The sequence below is a fragment of the Anopheles bellator genome, chromosome 1 (genome assembly GCF_943735745.2).
Source record: "Anopheles bellator chromosome 1, idAnoBellAS_SP24_06.2, whole genome shotgun sequence".
In the NCBI taxonomy this organism is placed as follows: Eukaryota; Metazoa; Arthropoda; class Insecta; order Diptera; family Culicidae; genus Anopheles; species Anopheles bellator.
Genome location: NC_071285.1, coordinates 33,859,471 through 33,878,098, shown reverse-complemented (window position 1 = coordinate 33,878,098; position 18,628 = coordinate 33,859,471). Strand labels below are relative to the sequence as shown.

At 41.5% G+C, this 18,628-nt stretch overlaps 6 protein-coding genes across 7 annotated transcripts; 2 read left to right on the top strand and 4 right to left on the bottom strand.

Annotated features, from left to right (window-relative positions):
- Positions 1 to 1,719: 1,719 nt before the first annotated feature.
- Positions 1,720 to 3,172, bottom strand: LOC131216594 (RAB6-interacting golgin). The gene is made up of 4 exons (XM_058211127.1): positions 3,038 to 3,172; positions 2,559 to 2,973; positions 2,355 to 2,495; positions 1,720 to 2,294 (listed from the first exon to the last, which is right to left on the bottom strand). Exons 1-4 carry the CDS (start codon positions 3,111 to 3,113, stop codon positions 2,039 to 2,041), a joined length of 888 nt encoding a protein of 295 aa, XP_058067110.1. The 5' UTR covers positions 3,114 to 3,172; the 3' UTR covers positions 1,720 to 2,038.
- A 201-nt stretch (positions 3,173 to 3,373) lies between these two features.
- LOC131206369 (histidine--tRNA ligase) lies at positions 3,374 to 5,234 on the top strand. Its single transcript, XM_058198900.1, has one exon. The coding sequence runs from the start codon at positions 3,472 to 3,474 to the stop codon at positions 5,038 to 5,040; it is 1,569 nt and encodes a 522-aa protein (XP_058054883.1). The 5' UTR covers positions 3,374 to 3,471; the 3' UTR covers positions 5,041 to 5,234.
- LOC131215465 (uncharacterized) lies at positions 5,202 to 9,153 on the bottom strand. Its single transcript, XM_058209854.1, has 2 exons — positions 9,054 to 9,153; positions 5,202 to 8,944 (listed from the first exon to the last, which is right to left on the bottom strand). Exon 2 carries the CDS (start codon positions 8,929 to 8,931, stop codon positions 5,317 to 5,319), a length of 3,615 nt encoding a protein of 1,204 aa, XP_058065837.1. The 5' UTR covers positions 8,932 to 8,944; positions 9,054 to 9,153; the 3' UTR covers positions 5,202 to 5,316.
- A 754-nt stretch (positions 9,154 to 9,907) lies between these two features.
- LOC131215464 (protein trapped in endoderm-1-like) lies at positions 9,908 to 11,846 on the bottom strand. Its single transcript, XM_058209853.1, has 4 exons — positions 11,759 to 11,846; positions 11,212 to 11,591; positions 10,644 to 11,140; positions 9,908 to 10,429 (listed from the first exon to the last, which is right to left on the bottom strand). Exons 1-4 carry the CDS (start codon positions 11,844 to 11,846, stop codon positions 10,258 to 10,260), a joined length of 1,137 nt encoding a protein of 378 aa, XP_058065836.1. The 3' UTR covers positions 9,908 to 10,257.
- Positions 11,847 to 13,112: 1,266 nt separating this feature from the next.
- Positions 13,113 to 14,067, bottom strand: LOC131216642 (eukaryotic translation elongation factor 1 epsilon-1). The gene is made up of 4 exons (XM_058211190.1): positions 13,931 to 14,067; positions 13,656 to 13,862; positions 13,489 to 13,584; positions 13,113 to 13,414 (listed from the first exon to the last, which is right to left on the bottom strand). Exons 1-4 carry the CDS (start codon positions 14,009 to 14,011, stop codon positions 13,262 to 13,264), a joined length of 537 nt encoding a protein of 178 aa, XP_058067173.1. The 5' UTR covers positions 14,012 to 14,067; the 3' UTR covers positions 13,113 to 13,261.
- A 346-nt stretch (positions 14,068 to 14,413) lies between these two features.
- LOC131211824 (LITAF domain-containing protein) lies at positions 14,414 to 16,841 on the top strand. Of its 2 annotated transcripts, none has more exons than XM_058205458.1 (3): positions 14,414 to 14,750; positions 15,569 to 15,843; positions 16,005 to 16,841. In XM_058205458.1, the coding sequence occupies exons 2-3, from the start codon at positions 15,569 to 15,571 to the stop codon at positions 16,108 to 16,110; spliced, it is 381 nt and encodes a 126-aa protein (XP_058061441.1). In that variant the 5' UTR covers positions 14,414 to 14,750; the 3' UTR covers positions 16,111 to 16,841. The 2 variants fall into 2 exon arrangements, with proteins under 2 accessions (XP_058061441.1, XP_058061448.1); XM_058205465.1 differs by lacking the exon at positions 14,414 to 14,750 and adding an exon at positions 14,954 to 15,021.
- Positions 16,842 to 18,628: the final 1,787 nt, after the last annotated feature.

The window sequence follows — 18,628 nt, the reverse complement described above, 5'->3', positions numbered from 1 at the left end:
AAACCTCGGACGACTTTGCGTTCCCGGTCTCTGTTTTTTGCCTTCCCGGTCTCTTTTCTCTCAATATTTCTCTATTCTCTCCCGTTTTTTCGACCCGAGCGTTCCTGGTCTCTGGTTTTCTGTTAGTTACTTACGAACGGAAAGAGATAGCTGACGAAAGAAAGAGATAAGAGATAAATGCCAAACTGCGGTGACAGACGAAGCGCAACGCAACGTTTGCGGCATTACAGATTAGTGCCAAATTATAATATATATAGGATAGGATAGTATAATATAGATAGGATAGGATAGTATAAGATATAATAATAGATATATGATAGAGGATAATATAAGTTCTTATTTGCTGGTGTCTGAGCAACGATTATCGTAGCGTGTGGACCGGGCTTTAAAATAGTTTTAAAAGTTTGTATCAAATGACCGTGGCCGTAAGTTGGTACATCCTCAAATGATGCTTTCGTAAAGGGGTTTTTGCTGTTCATCATCGATCTGCTTTCTAATTGCCTTAATTAATTAGCATTGCTTGATCGCTGTGTTCAGTAGTGAGTTAGCAACAAATTATTTGTTAACATCAGTAAGTGTAATGTCAATACATTTCCAAATTTAAAAAACCTGGTGCGAACCTGAATCTTTTGAACACGACTACGGAATTTGTATTTGTTACTTACATCAGTTTGGGAGTAGCAGGAGATTATGTGGCCAAAGATTATGCTCCGCACTATTGCCCCAACCGATCTTTTTGATTACGCTCGGATTAAGAGGCCAACTGCCAATGTTGGGACGATCGCATCGAAGCCATACAACGCAAGTCCTTCTTCTGGGCCCAAGGTCACGGTCGGCTTAGGTTGTTTTAGCGTTTGAGATCTTGACTTCCCCCTATTGACTCGCCGACAATCCTTGCTCAGTTTAACTTTTTCGCTAATGTTTTCGTTCCGTGAATATTCAGAATGGTAGCGATTACTGTCCTCCTCACTGTAAATATGTAAATATGCGTATTTTTGCGATTATAAGGCTCAAACAAAGCAGTTGTTACATTACCAATCAAAGCGTCGCAATCATGTATCGATATCCACTTGACGACGAAAGAGTTCGATTTTATGCAACGATCTGTCGTTAGAGCTGCGAAGGAAAAGTTAATTCTCATTTTCCACTGAATGCAGTTTTAATTATGTCGGTGTCGCATGCGAGGGTGATTTGTCGGTCGGTAAAACTGGTACTTCAGGTGAACCACTTTGAACGCACGATAAGCGAACAGAAAATCGCAGGGAACCACAAATGATTAACAGAGAGAAGTAGTGCAGAGGACTGGTTAGACTAGTCGGGACTAGTTGGTCGCTACTCATTAGATGCATTTTACAGCGCTTCCCGATCGTGCCGAGGCACTGATTCACTTTCAATTTCGCTTTCGCTCTTCAGCCAGCATTTTTTAAGTTGTCGTTGCTGCAAATTCCAGCTGACGTGAGTGAAGATCTATAGCGATATCAATGTTTCTTTTTACTCATGATTAGTTGTTACAGTTCCTTCTTCCGGATGGAAGGAAAAGACTGACACAACACGTCCGATTTGTACAAAGCTGATTTGTCGTAGTTAGGCATACTTTCTGTTCTTTCTATATTCACAATATGTGTACGGGATTTACTATAAGAGTATATCATTTCTGTCAAAGGTTAGTATGAAAAAATATAATATCTTTATTGTCGCTCAGCACAGAAGTGTATATCGTATTGGCTAAAACTTGATCCCGAAATGCAATAGCTATTCTAAAAAACAATACTATAAGGTGCTGCTTGTGTAAAACTCTTTTTTGTGGCTCTATTTCTTAGAAAAAAATGTTTAACTTCTTAAAGAAAGTGTTATTAAGACAGCATCAGCATTTGTTAACAATATCTCGGCCAGTCAGCCATCTTGTAGAGAATTGAGGAGAACACGAAGTAGTAGCCCAGACCTAGGACAGAAGATCTTTGCCAAAATTCAGATGTTGCATCTGAATCAATGTTGTTGGCCCAGCATCGTGTGAGGGGTTTGAACAACGGCGGTGGTCTCAGTTTCCCGGAGGATGTGCAGTACTGTTCGCGTCCGTTGCCACAGTGCTGTTACTGTTGATAGTATCGTCCAAGTCTCCGTTCACGGAAATGCCTACCTTTTCCATAAGGTCGGACAACCGCTTTGCCTTGCGTTCCTCGTTGTGGGAAATGATTGCACAGAGGTGCTCGGTGAGCATTTCCTTTTTCTCCAAAGCTTGGTGAAGTTCCACCTTAGCTTTGAGGAAAAGGTTTTCAATGTTGAGGTAGTTTTTCCTGTCAATGCAATAGAACGTTAGGATGCCTCTTCGGGATGATAGTAGAAGGAGTACTCACTCCACGTTGGTGAAATGTAAGCTTGCGGCGTCAATTTGCTTCCGCAAAATGGCAACATCCGCGGCGAGCTCCGAGTCTAGTTTGGTGAGTTCCGATTTAATTTCCTGTATTTTACTTGCCTCTGCGGCCGTTTTCTGCGCGCTGCAATATTCAGGAGAGAAACCATTAGAAATTTCCCAAGAGCCCATGTTCTACAACACTTACTGCTGTTCGATTGCTTTATGTAGAATTTCGCGTTTCTGGCGATTCTGCTCTTCCATCAGCTTTCTCTGATGTTCAAAGTCCTTCAGCGACATGCCTTTAAACGGAGTAACCAAGTCGCCGGCCGGTTTGAAACCGGCGAGTGGTGTGTTCCCGGCGAGAATATTGCCCGGTACCTGGCTGGTCATGGGTTTGTTTGGAAGCACGAGAATTGACTCATCTTCTGGGACTTTCATCATAACGGGCAGCGGCTTAAAAGCGACTGCTTGCTGGATAGGATGGTTGGGATAAATGCTCGAATCTACGCAGCTCAAGTTGTTTCCATTGTCAATTATGGGCGGAGGCATAAACTTCACTGCGCCGGGTGGTGCTTGAGGCAGTTTTTTGTGCGGACGCGACAATTCTTCACATTTCCTTGCTGGAAAAAACAAACCACGTCACAGGTTACCGACCTTAGTGCCCCACACAGCAGCTACATTTACCTGCATCTTTGCCAGTCGCTTGGCGAGTGATTTTGTAAATATCGTCATCGGAGAACCCAACAAATTGCTTAGACATATTCGCGAAAAATACACAAAATCGCGAAAGATTGCGAAAAGATTTGTTGCCAAACGAAGTGGTTTGTTTACGTAGACGCTGTCAAAAAGTGCGATAATTCGTCGTCGTCAATGTCGACGAAATGTCGACATCAAACTCTGCTTTGGCTTTGACAGCTGGAACGGTTTGTTTACGGATTTGCCGTCAAAGTGAAAAGTGAAAGATGCTGATCGGCATTTTGACACGTTGCCGTGTTCGTTTCTCTCCATTTGGCCAATTGCCAGTCCTTCTGAAGTGTTTTAAACCTCTTAGACGGTTTTCAGGTGCTGTGGATCGTGTTCCTTTCATCCCCTCGCCAGCGGTTTCGAATTTGCTTAAGATGACCGACAAGGATTCGCTGGCCGCTGCCATCGCTGTGCAGGGCGACCTCGTGCGCAAGCTGAAATCGGCTGCGACACCTGACAAACCGCAGATCAATGCCGAGGTACAAAAGCTCCTGGCACTTAAGGAGCAGTTGAAGCAGCTTCAATTAGGAAATGATGAGGCTTGCTGCGGACCACCGCCGGGCAGCGAGCCGGGCAACCGTAACCTATGCCTCAAGACGGCGAAAGGAACACGCGATTACGGCCCGGAAGCGATGGCGCTTCGAAAGCGAGTGCTGTCTAAGGTGATCGCAGTGTTCCAGCGTCACGGTGCCGAAACCATCGATACACCGGTGTTCGAATTAAAGGAAGTTCTGACGGGCAAGTATGGCGAAGACTCAAAGCTAATCTACGATCTGAAAGACCAAGGCGGGGAAATACTGGCACTACGCTACGACCTAACTGTGCCGTTCGCTCGCTATGTCGGCATGGGCAACGTATTTAACATCAAGCGCTACCACATTGCGAAAGTGTACCGCCGTGACAACCCACAGATTACACGCGGCCGCTACCGAGAGTTCTACCAGTGCGATTTCGACATTGCCGGTACCTACGATCCCATGCTGCCGGACGCCGAATGTGTAAAAGTAGTGGTTGAGATACTAACGGAGTTGGAAGTGGGCGATTTTACAGTTAAACTAAACCACCGAAAGCTGCTGGACGGGATGTTCGAGGCGTGCGGTGTACCGGCGGACAAGTTTCGAACGACTTGCTCATCGGTAGACAAATTAGATAAAACGCCTTGGGATGAGGTACGGCGGGAGATGATTGAGGAAAAGGGCCTCGATGAGGCTACCGTTGACCGGATTGGAGAGTATGTGACGCTGAGCGGAGGAATTGAGTTGGTGGACCAATTGGAGCAGGACCAACATCTACAGCGTAGCTCTAGCGCCATGGAAGGTCTAAAGGATATGCGACTCTTACTGCAGTATTGCGAGATATTCGAGGTTGGCCACCGGATTTCATTTGACCTGAGTTTGGCTCGTGGGCTTGACTACTACACAGGAATTATTTACGAGGCCGTGCTACGAGCAAGCGAACCAGATGACGAAATTGCTGTCGGGTCTGTAGCAGGCGGCGGGCGGTATGACAACCTGGTCGGAATGTTCAACCCGAAGCGGAAGCAAGTACCGTGTGTCGGTGTTTCGATCGGCGTAGAGCGCATATTTTCCATCATCGAAGCAAAGACAAACGGCAAGACACGTACTAACGAAACCGAGGTGTACGTCGCTTCCGCCCACAAAGGCTTGCATCTGAAGAGGCTGGAGATACTGAACAAACTGTGGGGTGCCGGTCTCAAAGCGGAGCACTCGTACAAGCAGAATCCCAAGCTTCTTGCTCAGCTGCAGCACTGCGAAGAGTATCAAATTCCTTATGCCGTTGTACTCGGTGATGGGGAGCTTTCACGTGGTGTTGTTAAGCTCCGGGAAATTGCCAGCCGAAAGGAGGAAGAGCTTCCGGTCGAGTCTTTCATCGAGGAGCTTCGCAATCGGCTCAAGTCATCTGTTGGCTCAACATCAAACTAGTTGTTAAGTTCCAGTTTCATTCTGAGTGCCCAGTTTCGCCTTACCAATGCTGTCAAGGGAACTATCGCCAGAACGCAAATACTCCGCAGAAATTTCAAGTGTGTATTCTTTCTCTGTTAGTGTTCTTTTTATAATACAAAACAAATGTCGCTTCAGCTTGATTAAACTCGTTTATTCTTTTTTGAAAATTAATATTAACATCGTGTTTACTTTTAGACAACTTAACATTCGGAAACGGAACTGATGTTTTTTCGATCTGATGGCACTAGTAGTGCTTTACTTATCGCCATTGACCCATTGTCTTAGTAGTGATTTGATCGCTTCATTGCGCAATCCTTCGACATTTTCTCTTTGGCGGATTTTAAGTGAAGGCAAATCATCTCCATCGAAGTAGTATTCTAGAACGGATAATATTTTTCGTACTAAATCTAACCGATGATCCTCTACAAATGTTTTGCCATTTGGAACAACTTCGATGTGAGATATGACTTCCCCGAGTAAATCCAAGCTCCGTAAATATCCTTGAACAACGTTGCGTTCCAGGTTTGCTTTGCAGAACCGTATTATGTTGTCTATCATGCGTTCTTTATTATCCGCATAGCAGTGCGTTATGATCGTTCGAGCGTATCGCGGAATGCGGTTTTGAATGTACTGTGTCCGTTCAAGAGAGTTGTGTTCCTTGATGAACGATACAACCCAATTGAAGACCTCTGGAAACGGTTTTCTGATGGCAACTTCGATCATGTCCTCTTCGTTTGGGTCGGCTTCAAAAATAACATTGTTCATAAGATATCCTTCAGCACTACTGTCCCGCAGAGTGTTGAGCAATAGAATCATTTGCCTTTCTCCGAGACGTTTCAGGTTGATATCGGTAGAATCGTTTGGAATTGTTTGTTGTGTTTGTGATCCACCAAAACGAAACTTAAGGTTACGAACAGTTTTGGTCGGTGCAGCACGAAGCAGTAGTTTTAGTGTGTTGAATGTCGCATTATTTAGCGTTATCCTAACGTATATCGATAAACGATTAGCGTTCGTTGCTAAATAACATTGAATATTATCTAACGCGGACTTAGAAATTTGCTCTTTACCACCCAAAAAGAAGTCGATAAGTTTATCTGCTATATTCGCACGAGATACACAAAAATGTCGCTTTAGAAACAGCATGAAATCTTTCTCTTTAACATTTTGCGGAGCGAATAGAAAGGAACGAACCATAAAATATTCTAACACACTTCGATGAATAAATTCTGCGTAATTTGACGATCGAAAGCTTATCAAACCAAACCGCGCAAAATGTTTATATTGATGTATGTCTACTTCAGAATTATATTCCGTTTCGTACGCCATATTTGTGTGCATTTTGTAGAAATCGACTCTCATTAATTTCATCGCATATACGTGAATCTCTAAATTACTGTCGAAATACCGGTTTACAGCATGATCAAACTGACTGCGTATAAATGTGTCGTATATAGATCCAATTTCATAATTATTGTGTAATTGAAAATTCGGCCGCTTGATTCGATCTTCATAGATACTTCCCATTATTTTGCACAGCTGCGGCACTTCGAGAAACAGTTTGCAACCGGTGCGCTTGAAGACAGAATCGAAATTGGACAAGAAAAATTCTACATTCTCTTCCAAAACCGGTGACGATCGACTGCTATCACTTAACCAAAGTTTTTTGAAGTATGTTTCGTACGAAAATTCGCCCAGTTGATAGACTTTGGCATCATTGAAGGACTTTTTCAATTTCAACTTCGCTTCGGTTCGCGTTGCGATCAGTACTGTACATAACTTAAATTGAACAACTTTTTCGAGCAACTTAATGACTACATCTTGACTCGCTTCTATTATTTCATCAAATCCGTCCACCAGAAGGTGGATTTGGTTACGGTTTTCTAAACATTGTACTACCATGTCTTCCGTAAATTGACTCATTGGCGATATTTGTAGAAGTTTCAAAAGATCTCTATAACCCGTGAAGCATTTCAGGTTCTCGTGTGAAAATTCAGTGGCTAACTTTTTAGCTCGAAAAAAGAGGCATGTAGCGTTATTTTCACTGAGGTATTTTCCAAAACGCAAAATTTCTATGGTCTTTCCCTGACCGGCTGTATCACTAACAATGAATACTGAGGTGGTTTTATCACAACGAATAGTCTCATATGTTACCGCGTTTTTATCCTCATCCATTAGCGTTCGCTGTACATAAATTGGTTCGTCTGGCTGATAGAAATCAGATTTTACATCAATTTTTTTAAGTTGATATAATTGTGCAAGCTTTTCGATTGAATCTAGTGCGGTCTGTTGAAGAAAATCTGTGACTGGTATAAATATGTCGTCTAGTACCAAATTTTTATCTCCAAATTGCTTAAAGTTGAATTTCACGTTTTTAATGTCCAATTTATCTTCAAACATAACAGAAGAACGATCGGTAAAAGTGGAAGTAGCAAAAATAAAAATAAGTATTAGTTGATTCCCTTTTCTTTGTAGCAAATCTAGTACTCGTGGCTTGTCAGATTGCTCGACATCCAGCACTACAATGGTGTGCAGCTCACAATCGATTAATTTTTTTGGTAGACAATTCAGCTCATCTGACAACATTATCAAGTCTTTCTTTCTCACAACAATACATGTTGTTATTTTTAACAGTTCTTTTTCAACACGATTAGCCGTCCAATCCACAACGTTCGGGGCTACGATCTCTAAATTTAATTGTCTCTTAACGTGGTCTTGCAATTTTTCACGCAATTCTGCTAAACTTTCATCGCTGAACTCAACATTTGTTACGCTTGGTGCTACAAGTTTGCGTTTCAGCTTTATTATCTTAATGACTGAATTCAAGTCACGCTGTTTAATGTAATGTTCACTCTCTTGTTTGTTGTTCGTTTCCTGTCTAGACACCAAGTGCTTCTCAAACAGGTTTTCCTCGAAAAATCTATCATATAATTCGTTCAATATTTTTAACATATCTTCGCCTTTCGGAACATTTGTATAGTATCTAAACAAGTTGAAAAACATTTCCAAATTTTCTTGCTTCAATCCTTTGTACTCAAATTGGACAGAATCTGCGTTCACTTTACCTTCACCTTCACTGGGCACCAATCCAAACGCACTGGCATCAAATTGTTTTGCCATGAAGCATTTTATATCAAATTGTTCCTTCCTCTGGTGTAGCTGGCAAGCGGTCTTAAAGTGTTCTCGAAATGAACGTGCTTTAGATGAAACTGACGAAAGAAATTCGGGTTTCCCATGAAGGAACTCATCGCGAAATTTTAGTTTATCAGTGTTTTCCACTTTTTGTAATAGTTCCTCAGAAAGTGCATATGCAACGGATTCACAGATATATTCCGCCTTGAGCAATTTGAGTTCTGGTTTTGCGTTGCAGATTTTTGCCCACTTCCACGCAATATCCAATAGCAATAACATTTTCCAATCTTTGAAACGATATTTTACGATAGAATCATTCAACGATCCTATATGTGGAAGAATACTGTCACATGGTTGCATTAACGTTTGTATGGTGGTCTTGTAGCATTCCATAGACGTCCAGTAGATTATCTCATCCGGAATGCCATCACCTGTGAATTTACCTGAATCCAAGTACGTCTTATACGATCCGATGTATTTCGCAATGCCCTTCTTCATATCGAACAAATCCTCAATAGAGATTTGCTTTGACTCACTTTGGGCTTGTTTTGCTTGTACGAAATATAAGGCCGGTTTCTGATCGTGCGTTTTGAGTATCACATCGTCGAAGGCCCCGTAAAGTTTATCGTTGCCTTCGTAAAGTATTGAAAAATCAATTCGTCGGTTGTGGCACAGTCCCATCAGATAATAGTAAAGGTGTTGTTGGAAATTTACGCCGTCTTTTGATGCTTTTCCTGCCATGGTGAGAACGGGGCTGCAAATTCACACGTATGAGATCATCAGTGTTCAGAGTAAGTGAAACGGATTAGTCAACCAAAACAACAATGATCGTGAAAGCGATCAACACACAACTGTGCACTAACCAATTTTACACCAACTCAACGTCAACAACGTACAATCCACATTAACTTATAGTCCGTCGAGCCTAAGTTAGTTTTAATTTGCCTACAGCTTATTTTGCGGGGAAACAACTTTGCTGCGGCCGATTTAACATAATTGCGGCGATAGACGATGCGCAACGAAACGTTTTTGGCATTTCAGATAAAGGCCAAACTGTTGCACTTCTGTCAAAACGTTTATGTGTCGGCCGACCACAAATTCTTATTTGCTGATATAGCAACAAAATTGAAAAAAACGGAAAAAACAATTTATTTCTCTTCTATTTCTCTATTTAATGTAATCTCTATCTTTAATGTAAACACGTTTGACGTTTCGTTTTTATATTTTTGCCACACGAAGCGCAAACGAAATGACGTTATAGCGGTCCGATTTGCGCTTCGTCTGGCGCCGCAGATTGGATGCTTCGTCACAGTACAGAACCCATGATTATATCCCCAGTCCCCAAACATCGATCTGTCACCATTAGCTATTGTTTAAATTTAAAACCCTACCGGTTTTCCAGCCGATGATTTTTTTCAATTCAAAGTTCTATCCTTAGTAAAATGTGTTTGTTTTCATGGAAAGAAATGTGAATTAATGGTGCTTCTTCTAATTAATAAAAAAATACACCTTTATTTATTTTCTTAGAAACTTGAAAAAATTAACATACATTTTTATTAGTCTTATGCACTGAACGGATGATTTCCCCGATGTTTGATGATCAACTATTGCTTTTAACAAAGTATGAATGCATGATTATGTTATTGTCTCAAAGCTGAAACGAGGTGAAATGTAATCGTTTAAAAACTAATGTCTGAGAGTCGCCTACGAACTAGTTCTCGATATGCTACATGTTATCTTTGGTCTGCCAATTACTATCATTTTTTTGCATGATGAATTGTATTGCTTCTAAATTTTAACTACCGTCAAATATAAGAAAAAAGTAGACGTCGCTTGGGTTTATAATTTAGACTCTCAGGCACCATTTTTTTGTTCATATAATGTTCAAATTGTCGTTGATGTCATTCTCAAACATGTTTGATGTCTTTTTCGTACAATTTGCAACAATGATTTAACAAATTCTAATTTTCGTAGTTATTCATAGTCGTAGAATTTTCATAGTTATCAGACAGTGTGAAAAATTGTATCTTAGTTAAGGCTTCAATTTACTCAATTGTATTAATTATTTTAGACTTCAGAATTGGTTTGCGAAATGCTTCCGGCGTTATCTGAATTTGGAATATGAAACTTTGCTTTGGTGACGCTTGGGGACATTGTTGCACGATGACTTCGTAACGTAATCCGACGGTTTTCTTCACTATTGCTACACTTGCATCGAAGGACAGACCAGTATGCGTTCCTGAAAATTTAGGAAACTTAAATTATTGATGGTGTTTTAAATATAATTTTCATATACAACTTCTTAACCTCGAATTAGACTAGAACTAGTCGATGAAATATCCGTTTGAAAAAAATCCAACATACCAAAGTTGATCATTTCGATCATTTGATCATGTTGTTCGTAACAATATGTGCTCAATACCAAATTGAAATAATTGTCAAAGTGTGCATACCTGTATTGACGACTTCCAAGGGCGTAAATGAAAGGATTGAGAACTGCAGAATGCCAGGTGAGGATTGATGCCAGCACGTGAAGATCCCCTCCAGCCCTGCCGGAATCTTTATCTTCCAGGAGAACATTGGCGATAGTGAGTGGCAGAAAGCACAACAGAAAACATCCGAATATTGCCGCCGTAGTACGAGTCAGATGCCGCTCGTCGTCATCGCTGCTGGTGGTTATGCTACTTGGTGATGCTGAAGCGACTATCTGTTTTACCGCATGCTGTTGCAAATTGCGACGCTGTCTTCTTACAGTTTCAATGATAGCAGTGTAACAGAGTACGATCGCACAGAATGGTAGAGCAAAGCCAACAATAAATATGAATTTCTTTGGACTGGCTGAGAAATGGTTCGTGAAGAAGCTGGCAGATACGATCGAAGGCAGTACGGTGCAAGAGAATGTGCGATGGTCGTATCCAAGCCGTCCCCATATTTCAAACAGTGGTAATGCCTGCGGAAATGTTAGACGAACTTCATTCATTCAAATCCGTTACTTTGTACATCGAAGCTTGCCACACTCACCATCAACCCGTACGGTATAGCCCAACAAATTGCCAGTTGCAATGATAGCATTCCAGATCTTCTGTACACAGCACTGTACCAACTGGGATGGACGATCAGAATATAGCGATTCACGGTTAGGGCCACGAGACTGAGCACGGAAGTGGCCACCGTGCCATACAGGGCCACCGGAAACAACCGACACCAGAAACTCTCGCCAGCAGCGCTTGCTAAAAACGGCCACTGTCTGCGGCCGTACCGTAAGGCCATTAGCGGCATGACGGCAATGCAGAATAGTAGATCAGCAGTGGCCAGCGAAAGGACGAAAGCTGTTGTTGGTTGACGCCGCCGATTACGGACGGGTTGATGACGCCCGAGTGCCAGCAGGGTCGTAACATTTCCTGCCGAATAGCAACAAGTGCATAACAAGCGTTACGGCCGGGCAATGATATTAGGCCCAGAAATATGAGACGCGAGATCAAAGAGAAGTACCGTTAAATGCGCGTTCTTAGGGTCAAGATGAGCGAGTGCATACGCGGTTAGATATAAAAATAGAATACAAACGAACCCATTGTTCCCAACACGGCGATGAAAGTGGCACTGGATGCGGCGACGATCGATATTTCATTAGAACAGAACACACCGTCCTCCGTCATTTGTATATTCGTATTTTTTACGTGTAGTATTTAAAATCAAAATCAAATCAAAACATTTGGCAAGCCGTTTAGAGATGACTACTCATTATATTTCCCACTTCAGTAAAATTAAGCAAGACACAATAAAAAGGGCTGCTCGAGAACGCAGGGAATTAAAACAGCAAAAACGATCACGATACACCGCACTAGTTTGGAATTTTTAATACGTAATGGCCACTTTGGTAAATGCTTTCCGTCTGTACGCCATCCATCGCTGCGATTATGAATAATTAATCCAGAGTACAGCAAAACAAAGAAGTGTGAAGGCGTCAGAAGCAACGCCTCTTGCATGTGATAAAGAAAGGCAAGCCGATTTAATGCACTATCGATCCGTTGAGATCACTGAGTAACGCCAACCGCGGCCACAGGAAGAATGAAAGTGAGAGTAAGAAATATGAGAATATGCGTAACTGGCGTCGAACGCCCAAGAAAGCCGAAAACATAAATGAATCGCGTGGAACAAGCGCCCTGAAACACAAACACACTTGTGGGGAAATGTAGAACGCCGGCGAGAAACGCGCGATTAAGTGGCTCCAAATACGCGGACACGCAAAGTAGTAAGATAAGTTAGAAGCCGGAGAACATGGAGAAGGAAGCGAAACTCCGCAGTACCAATCGCCGCGCCGCACCGCGCCACAGATACTTGGTGCTTCTACCAGAAATGTTTGAACAGATGCTTTTTAATTCCACAATGCGTGTGGTGGCGGAGTTTGCATACCGTGAAGTGGAGTTCTACAATCGGGGGTAAAAGACAGAGTGCAGGCACAGCCGGGATGCAGATGTTTCCTCTGAACCCGACTGTCCGACCAGCCTGGTACATAGATGGGGAGTTTATGAATCAAAGCGATTCAGCATTTGGTTTGTCTCATGTGTTTTTGAGACGTCCAAGAACTGGATGGATGTGTGGATATGGATATGCGAAATGGCGAAACAGTTGCTTAGGCTTTTTTTAAATTCGTACGAATTATGCGGAACTGTGATAAGGAACCGCAAACTTCACTTTTGCATTACAAACGCAAAATTGAATTTGAATGCTGATAAAGGCACCACCATTATGATCAATGAAAATATTACATGTTAACATGTCATATTTTTTTATTAAAAAAAATCTTATAAAGGATTTTTATAGTCAATTTAGTAATAGAATAAAGAAAATTAATTTAAGCGATGTTATCGGAAAACGTAAATCATAACTAAACACTGAATAATATTTGAACAGTTCCTTCGCAAAAGTAAATTTTCCTTTTCTTAAGTTGTTTCACATATTCTTTACATTTAATTTATTTCAGAATAATTTAGGAAGCAGTAAATTTTATAAGCTACGCACTTAAGCAGCTTTTCGATTGATTTGCATGGTTCGTGGTAATTTACTGCGCTTAGGCGTGTGTGCCTGTGGCCCATTCCAACAGTTGTAACGTTGAAAAATTGAGTAGAAGCTTGCCTTGACGAACCTCATCCAATTGTTGTAAATGGTGGAACCAACGGGACACATTCAAGTAGCTTTCTTTTTCAAGTGGTTGCAGGGAGGTCTGTAAAAAAAATTTAAGCAATTCATTTATAATCATATCATGATAAATTAGAAGAGATGAGTAATTTTTCGAACCATTGTTTCATAAATAGTGTGAAATACCACCACGTCGGCCACGCTAAGTGTATCCCTGACCAAATACGATCGGCTCTGCAAGTAGTGGTTCAGCTCCTTAATAATATAAACAAAAACATATTTAATAAAATAGGTTCAAATGGCTTTCGGCGATCTACACGAACTACCTCCAGTAGGTGCTTCGCGACGTGTTTGTCCTTGTTGGAGGGCGCAACGAAAAGCACGGAGTAATCGAGCCACTGCAGAATTTGGCATTCTGTTTCAAAGTTCCGCGGGAGTGGTCCGACTACCTTTGTTTCCCTCACGAGGGATTGTACAATGGAGGAGAATCCGGAAATGCTTGGCTCGTTGGTAGACTTCGTGCGGGTAAGAATCTTAAAACAAAACAAGGGTATGTGGATTGTAGGTTATGCGGCTTCAAACAACAAAATGCGTTTTTTACCTTCTCTGAGTTGTATCCAACTTTCCCTAGCGGTACTCCTAAGAACGCCGCAATCCGTTTGGTATTGTCCACCGTGGCCATTTCAGTTGTTCTTTAATCAACTACACAATTGTACAAATCCGGCGTGAATGTTTTTACAGTAATGAAAGATTTAAGATGCATATGTGTGTGTGGGTTTATTCCGGTACCGAAGCTGTCAACCAGTTGTCAACGTTAACTGTCCTACAATTTTTTAAATTTGCATGAAATGCGTTATTATCTAGGCGAAATGTACATTTAAACGGATATGAAGAAATTCAATTTTATTAAATTTAAGTTTTAATTGCATTTAATTCAAGCTCCATGCATTCGATCCAAATTCAAACCCTGCTCGTTATTGAACCTAAATTAAATATACTGTGGCACCCCGTTTGCTGTCAAGGCGTTTGACACTTCGTTGAATGAAAAAACCTGTCGATTTCTTTGCCTTGTGGTTAGCAAGAAGCAAAGAAACGGGTGGACGAGAGACGTAATAAATGCGAAACATAGCGCTAAAAATATAAGCAATGAAGTCATATACACAAGCAGTGTGAAAAATACGGCAGCAGAACGGAGAGTTCACGAAAGAGAGTGTTTGTAGCCAGTGCGTGTTTTGTGGTTTCGTGTTGACTTACAATTTGGCTGTATTTGCACTTTTTCGCGTTTGAGCCTTTTGCTGGAAATCGAGTGCTTATCATTGTTGCCATCCGCATCCGCACGACTGTACCAAAGTCGTGAACTTCGAATTTGAAGATCTACATCGTTCTGGAAGGAAGTTCGAACTAGGAACGCTGATAAAGAGGTATCGTATAGTTGCAGTGGTAATGAGAGAACAATGGCCAGTGTTTCGTTCAAAGCGAGTGCGCATCGCGTCCAAGAATTCATTCTTCGCGAACCTTTGAAAAAGAACGAATTGCACACCATCTCCCAAACGATCGAAAAAGTTTGTTTGGTATGCGTTAATGAGGTGAAATATGGTACCTTGGAACGAATGCATCTAATTACGTCAATGCTCGCTACTGAACGGTGGGTGATCAGATCACGACGCGTGCCGCGTGTTTGGCCTCACCTGGGTAATTGAATAAAACAACAAACGCAGAAAACAAATACGCAAAACGGGCTTGTTATAATCCAGCGATCGTGTGTGTATAACTGTGAAACTTCTTTTACAGTGGGTCTAGCGAGGGTGGTAGGGAGGGCGTGGTGGCGGACCTTCACTAGAAAGCAGGGAACGCCGAAAAAAGAACTTCTAGCAGTGGATGGCCTTGTGTGGGAGTTGTGTGACGAAATGCCTTGATATCTTGACGAAATAACACCTTTGAATCAGGCATGGGTTACGCGATTTAAAACACATCACACGGTTTACGTTTTTGCGCCATCTAGATTGCCTCGGATTTTTGTCATTTGTTATTGACGAAATGTTACTAACGGCTTGGTTTTGAGGTGCATTTCTAGTATTCCATTACCATTCTTAGTTACTTAAACGATGTTGGTCCTGGTTCCAAGATGTCGGACATTATCGAACATCAGATAGCGTATTTTGTACTACTTCTCTGTGCTTGCTTATGGTTGTTCCACGCTTAATCTTATTGTAATTCGCGCTCTGGGTTTAATTTGCAGATGAGTAAAGACGGACCGCCACCTTATGGATTCGTGCTCCCTCAGTCCGCTCCACCGAGCTATGCTCAAGCAGTGGGAGGAGTTCCACCGTCCAGCCCCTTCACACCACAGGCACCAGTTCTGAACGGGGCCCAGATTGTCACCACCGTAGTACCAATTGGACCGCAATCAACGCACATGATATGTCCTAGCTGTCATGCGGAGATCAACACGCAAACGACGACGTCGCCGGGAATGATTGCTTACGTGTCGGGTTTCCTAATTGCTTTGGTTGGGTATGTTCATGATACGTTTGGTTTGCATCGTTGCCTAGAATTTATTTAATTCCATTGTAAGGAATTGGAAGCAATGCTTACGGTGCAATGGCTGACTTTCGACCGGTTTAGTTCCTTCCTCGTGCATCAGTGTATTGATTATGTTTGTTTTGAATTTTTAGATGCTGGCTCGGGTGCTGCTTAATACCATGCTGCATTGACGAATGTATGGACGTTCATCATACATGCCCTCATTGTAAAGCCTATCTGGGACGACATCGGCGATAAGCTGATAGAAATCGCGGCTGGCGCGATTGAGATGAAAAGTGTACGCCAATATTAAGTACCCATCGGTCTGTGCGAACAGAACAGAGTACGTTGTGTGTGCTTAACGATTCCACGTCATCCACCATGCTTCGAATCGACTCTCAGTGTTCCCTTGCGCTCTTAGGACTACCACTACGCGAATTCATTCACTGCATCACTATGCAGCCAGCAACCTTACGACACATGAATCTCGAGTGATGCATGCTGCATGACCTGCATCGGAATCCTTTTAATGCCCTAAATGTGTGTAACGCAAGATTTAAGACGTGTTAACATTTTAAACAACCAACAGATACAAAATCTACTGCAAGTTGACTAATGTAATGTTTCCGAAACAAGTTTTGTAGCTGATCACCCTTACGTACCTCTACCGAGCATGTTCGGTAGTCTGTTTTCTCCGAATGGTCATAGTTTACAATCATATTTCTTCCGTTTTCAAGAATCGAGACATACAGTTTTGACACACAACTAACATGAGCCATTCGATCGTTGTTGTTGAGTTGGTGCTTTTGTGCCATGGTACAGGATATGCCGATGATCACGTGCTAGTTATTCTAGCTTATTTGAGGTTATAGTTAACAAGAAAAAAACGAGGCATGATTATTCAAACAGCTATTTTTCTTAATTGAACTCCACACCCATGAATCCTCTTCAACTCTAGAACATTGATATCTAATAAACCAAAATGATATTAACAAAATCAATACATTGGTTTGTGATTTAAGAATCTTTGATGACGACTTTCCATTTCGATGACTTTCCAGTTGCTTTTGAAACATTCAAATCAATCATCAGAATAAGAATTGGGCTAAAACGAAGTTACGGATTTTACCTACACAATTTATCAAAGGGCACTTCCATACAACGCAATCCTTAACGCGACTGGAGATGCGCGGACGTTGATCGGCATGTTTGAAATGTCTTCCTGAGAGAAGATCGATGACGAATTCTCACGGATGAATGTTTTACTTTTTCTGGAGTGGCTTAAGATTTTTCAATCTTAGAAGATCGGACCGGGCCGTATTTATGGAGTGGCTACAGTTAGAAAACTATCAATTCTTTTGTGCTTATTGCGAGCTTCTCTCCACAATCGTGTGACTCGTAGAAGACCGTTAAATGGCATATTACTTAAGCTTTTCCCGCTCCTAAGGTCTTCTTTCCTGCCCATTATTGGAATTGGGTATTATGGTATTGGTAACAGAAAGAGATGAGACGGAAGTACTTGAACAGGAAATCGGTATTTTTGAAACTCAAACTTCGTTGAATTACAGATCCATAGAAGGGACAGAAATAGTATAGACTTCCATTTGGGTTGCTGTTTCTCGTTCTTCGTGTGCTAAGGTCGTCATTAATAAGTTTCTGAGTGACTTTGTTTTGGCTGCACAAATTTGGGCATAAAAACATGATCTGACATGGAATCTTTTCATTAAAACATTAATGATTTATTTGTTTCTGAGTTCTTTTAGCACAAACAATGAATTTCTTTCATAAACACGGTCCGGTCTTCTAAGAACCACCTAGAAAAAAAATCCATTATCAGATCCTTATATTCCAGATATTCTTCCGTCCAAATTCTTCAGCTCTCCCAATTCTGAGAATCAGATCCGCCCAAATCTTTCTTCTTAATTCTATTCTATCACTACGATTGGTTGAAATATAAGGTTGGCGAAAAAGAAATTCATTATTTTCTCGGTAGATGACTTTAGTGATCGATATTTCTCAAAGTATCGATCATACAGTTTCAAGTTTATGCTCGTTTTCAAGCTGATACTTCACACTAAAAAAACATCCGTACTGTTTCTTTCTTTTTTTTTATGTTACTGTGTTTTGTTCGTTCTATTTAGCTGGGATTTGAAGTTTTAGCTGGCGGTTGAGAATGGAAGTGAACAAAGACAAAATTTGGTACATTTTACAGTTTTTCTAAAATGAAATCGACCCATTTCTGACACGGATGGGTACTGTGGATGCGAATTGGGATACATACAGATACAATACTGTGTGAACACGATCGTGGTCTGAGACTAGTGAAGCAACTGAATCGGTGGCCAAACCAGTAGTAACGGCCAAGAAGGTTCTACTGAGTATATGATGAACTGGGAACTTGCGGAGAATAATTTATTATGAGTTGCCTCCGTATAGACAAAGGCAACTAACGATTAAGACAATTGAGATCTCTATTGTCTACAATTGGATCGTTTGAACTTTGGCCAACAGAAGAGGATTCAATGTTTCTTTAAGATTCAATTTTGGTGTAACCGGTATGTAAATGTAACCCATTTAAATGATTTTCCCCCCCCTTCGAATGTTATAAACCGTGCTGGAAGGACAACAGAGAATATTACATAGTCGATACAGGGACATGTTCATTCACGTATTGGCAATGACAGGATCATTAAATTTAGCGTAATTGATGTGATCGATTCGTGAAGTTCCGCTAGCACGGCGGCCGGTACCTGATGGCGGACTATTACGACTGACT

Excerpts from the sequence above, each read along its gene's own strand:
- LOC131216594 (XM_058211127.1), bottom strand. The coding sequence starts at position 3,113 with ATGTCTAAGCAATTTGTTGGGTTCTCCGATGACGATATTTACAAAATC. Across the intron at positions 2,496-2,558 it reads CATAAAGCAATCGAACAGCA|CGCGCAGAAAACGGCCGCAG; the intron begins GTAAGTGTTGTA and ends TGAATATTGCAG. Across the intron at positions 2,295-2,354 it reads TTACATTTCACCAACGTGGA|GAAAAACTACCTCAACATTG; the intron begins GTGAGTACTCCT and ends TTGCATTGACAG.
- LOC131206369 (XM_058198900.1), top strand. The coding sequence starts at position 3,472 with ATGACCGACAAGGATTCGCTGGCCGCTGCCATCGCTGTGCAGGGCGAC.
- LOC131215465 (XM_058209854.1), bottom strand. The coding sequence starts at position 8,931 with ATGGCAGGAAAAGCATCAAAAGACGGCGTAAATTTCCAACAACACCTT.
- LOC131215464 (XM_058209853.1), bottom strand. The coding sequence starts at position 11,846 with ATGACGGAGGACGGTGTGTTCTGTTCTAATGAAATATCGATCGTCGCC. Across the intron at positions 11,141-11,211 it reads CTATACCGTACGGGTTGATG|GCATTACCACTGTTTGAAAT; the intron begins GTGAGTGTGGCA and ends ACATTTCCGCAG. Across the intron at positions 10,430-10,643 it reads CTTGGAAGTCGTCAATACAG|GAACGCATACTGGTCTGTCC; the intron begins GTATGCACACTT and ends CTAAATTTTCAG.
- LOC131216642 (XM_058211190.1), bottom strand. The coding sequence starts at position 14,011 with ATGGCCACGGTGGACAATACCAAACGGATTGCGGCGTTCTTAGGAGTA. Across the intron at positions 13,863-13,930 it reads TTGGATACAACTCAGAGAAG|ATTCTTACCCGCACGAAGTC; the intron begins GTAAAAAACGCA and ends TTTTGTTTTAAG. Across the intron at positions 13,585-13,655 it reads TCGCGAAGCACCTACTGGAG|GAGCTGAACCACTACTTGCA; the intron begins GTAGTTCGTGTA and ends TATATTATTAAG.
- LOC131211824 (XM_058205458.1), top strand. The coding sequence starts at position 15,569 with ATGAGTAAAGACGGACCGCCACCTTATGGATTCGTGCTCCCTCAGTCC. Across the intron at positions 15,844-16,004 it reads TTCCTAATTGCTTTGGTTGG|ATGCTGGCTCGGGTGCTGCT; the intron begins GTATGTTCATGA and ends TTGAATTTTTAG.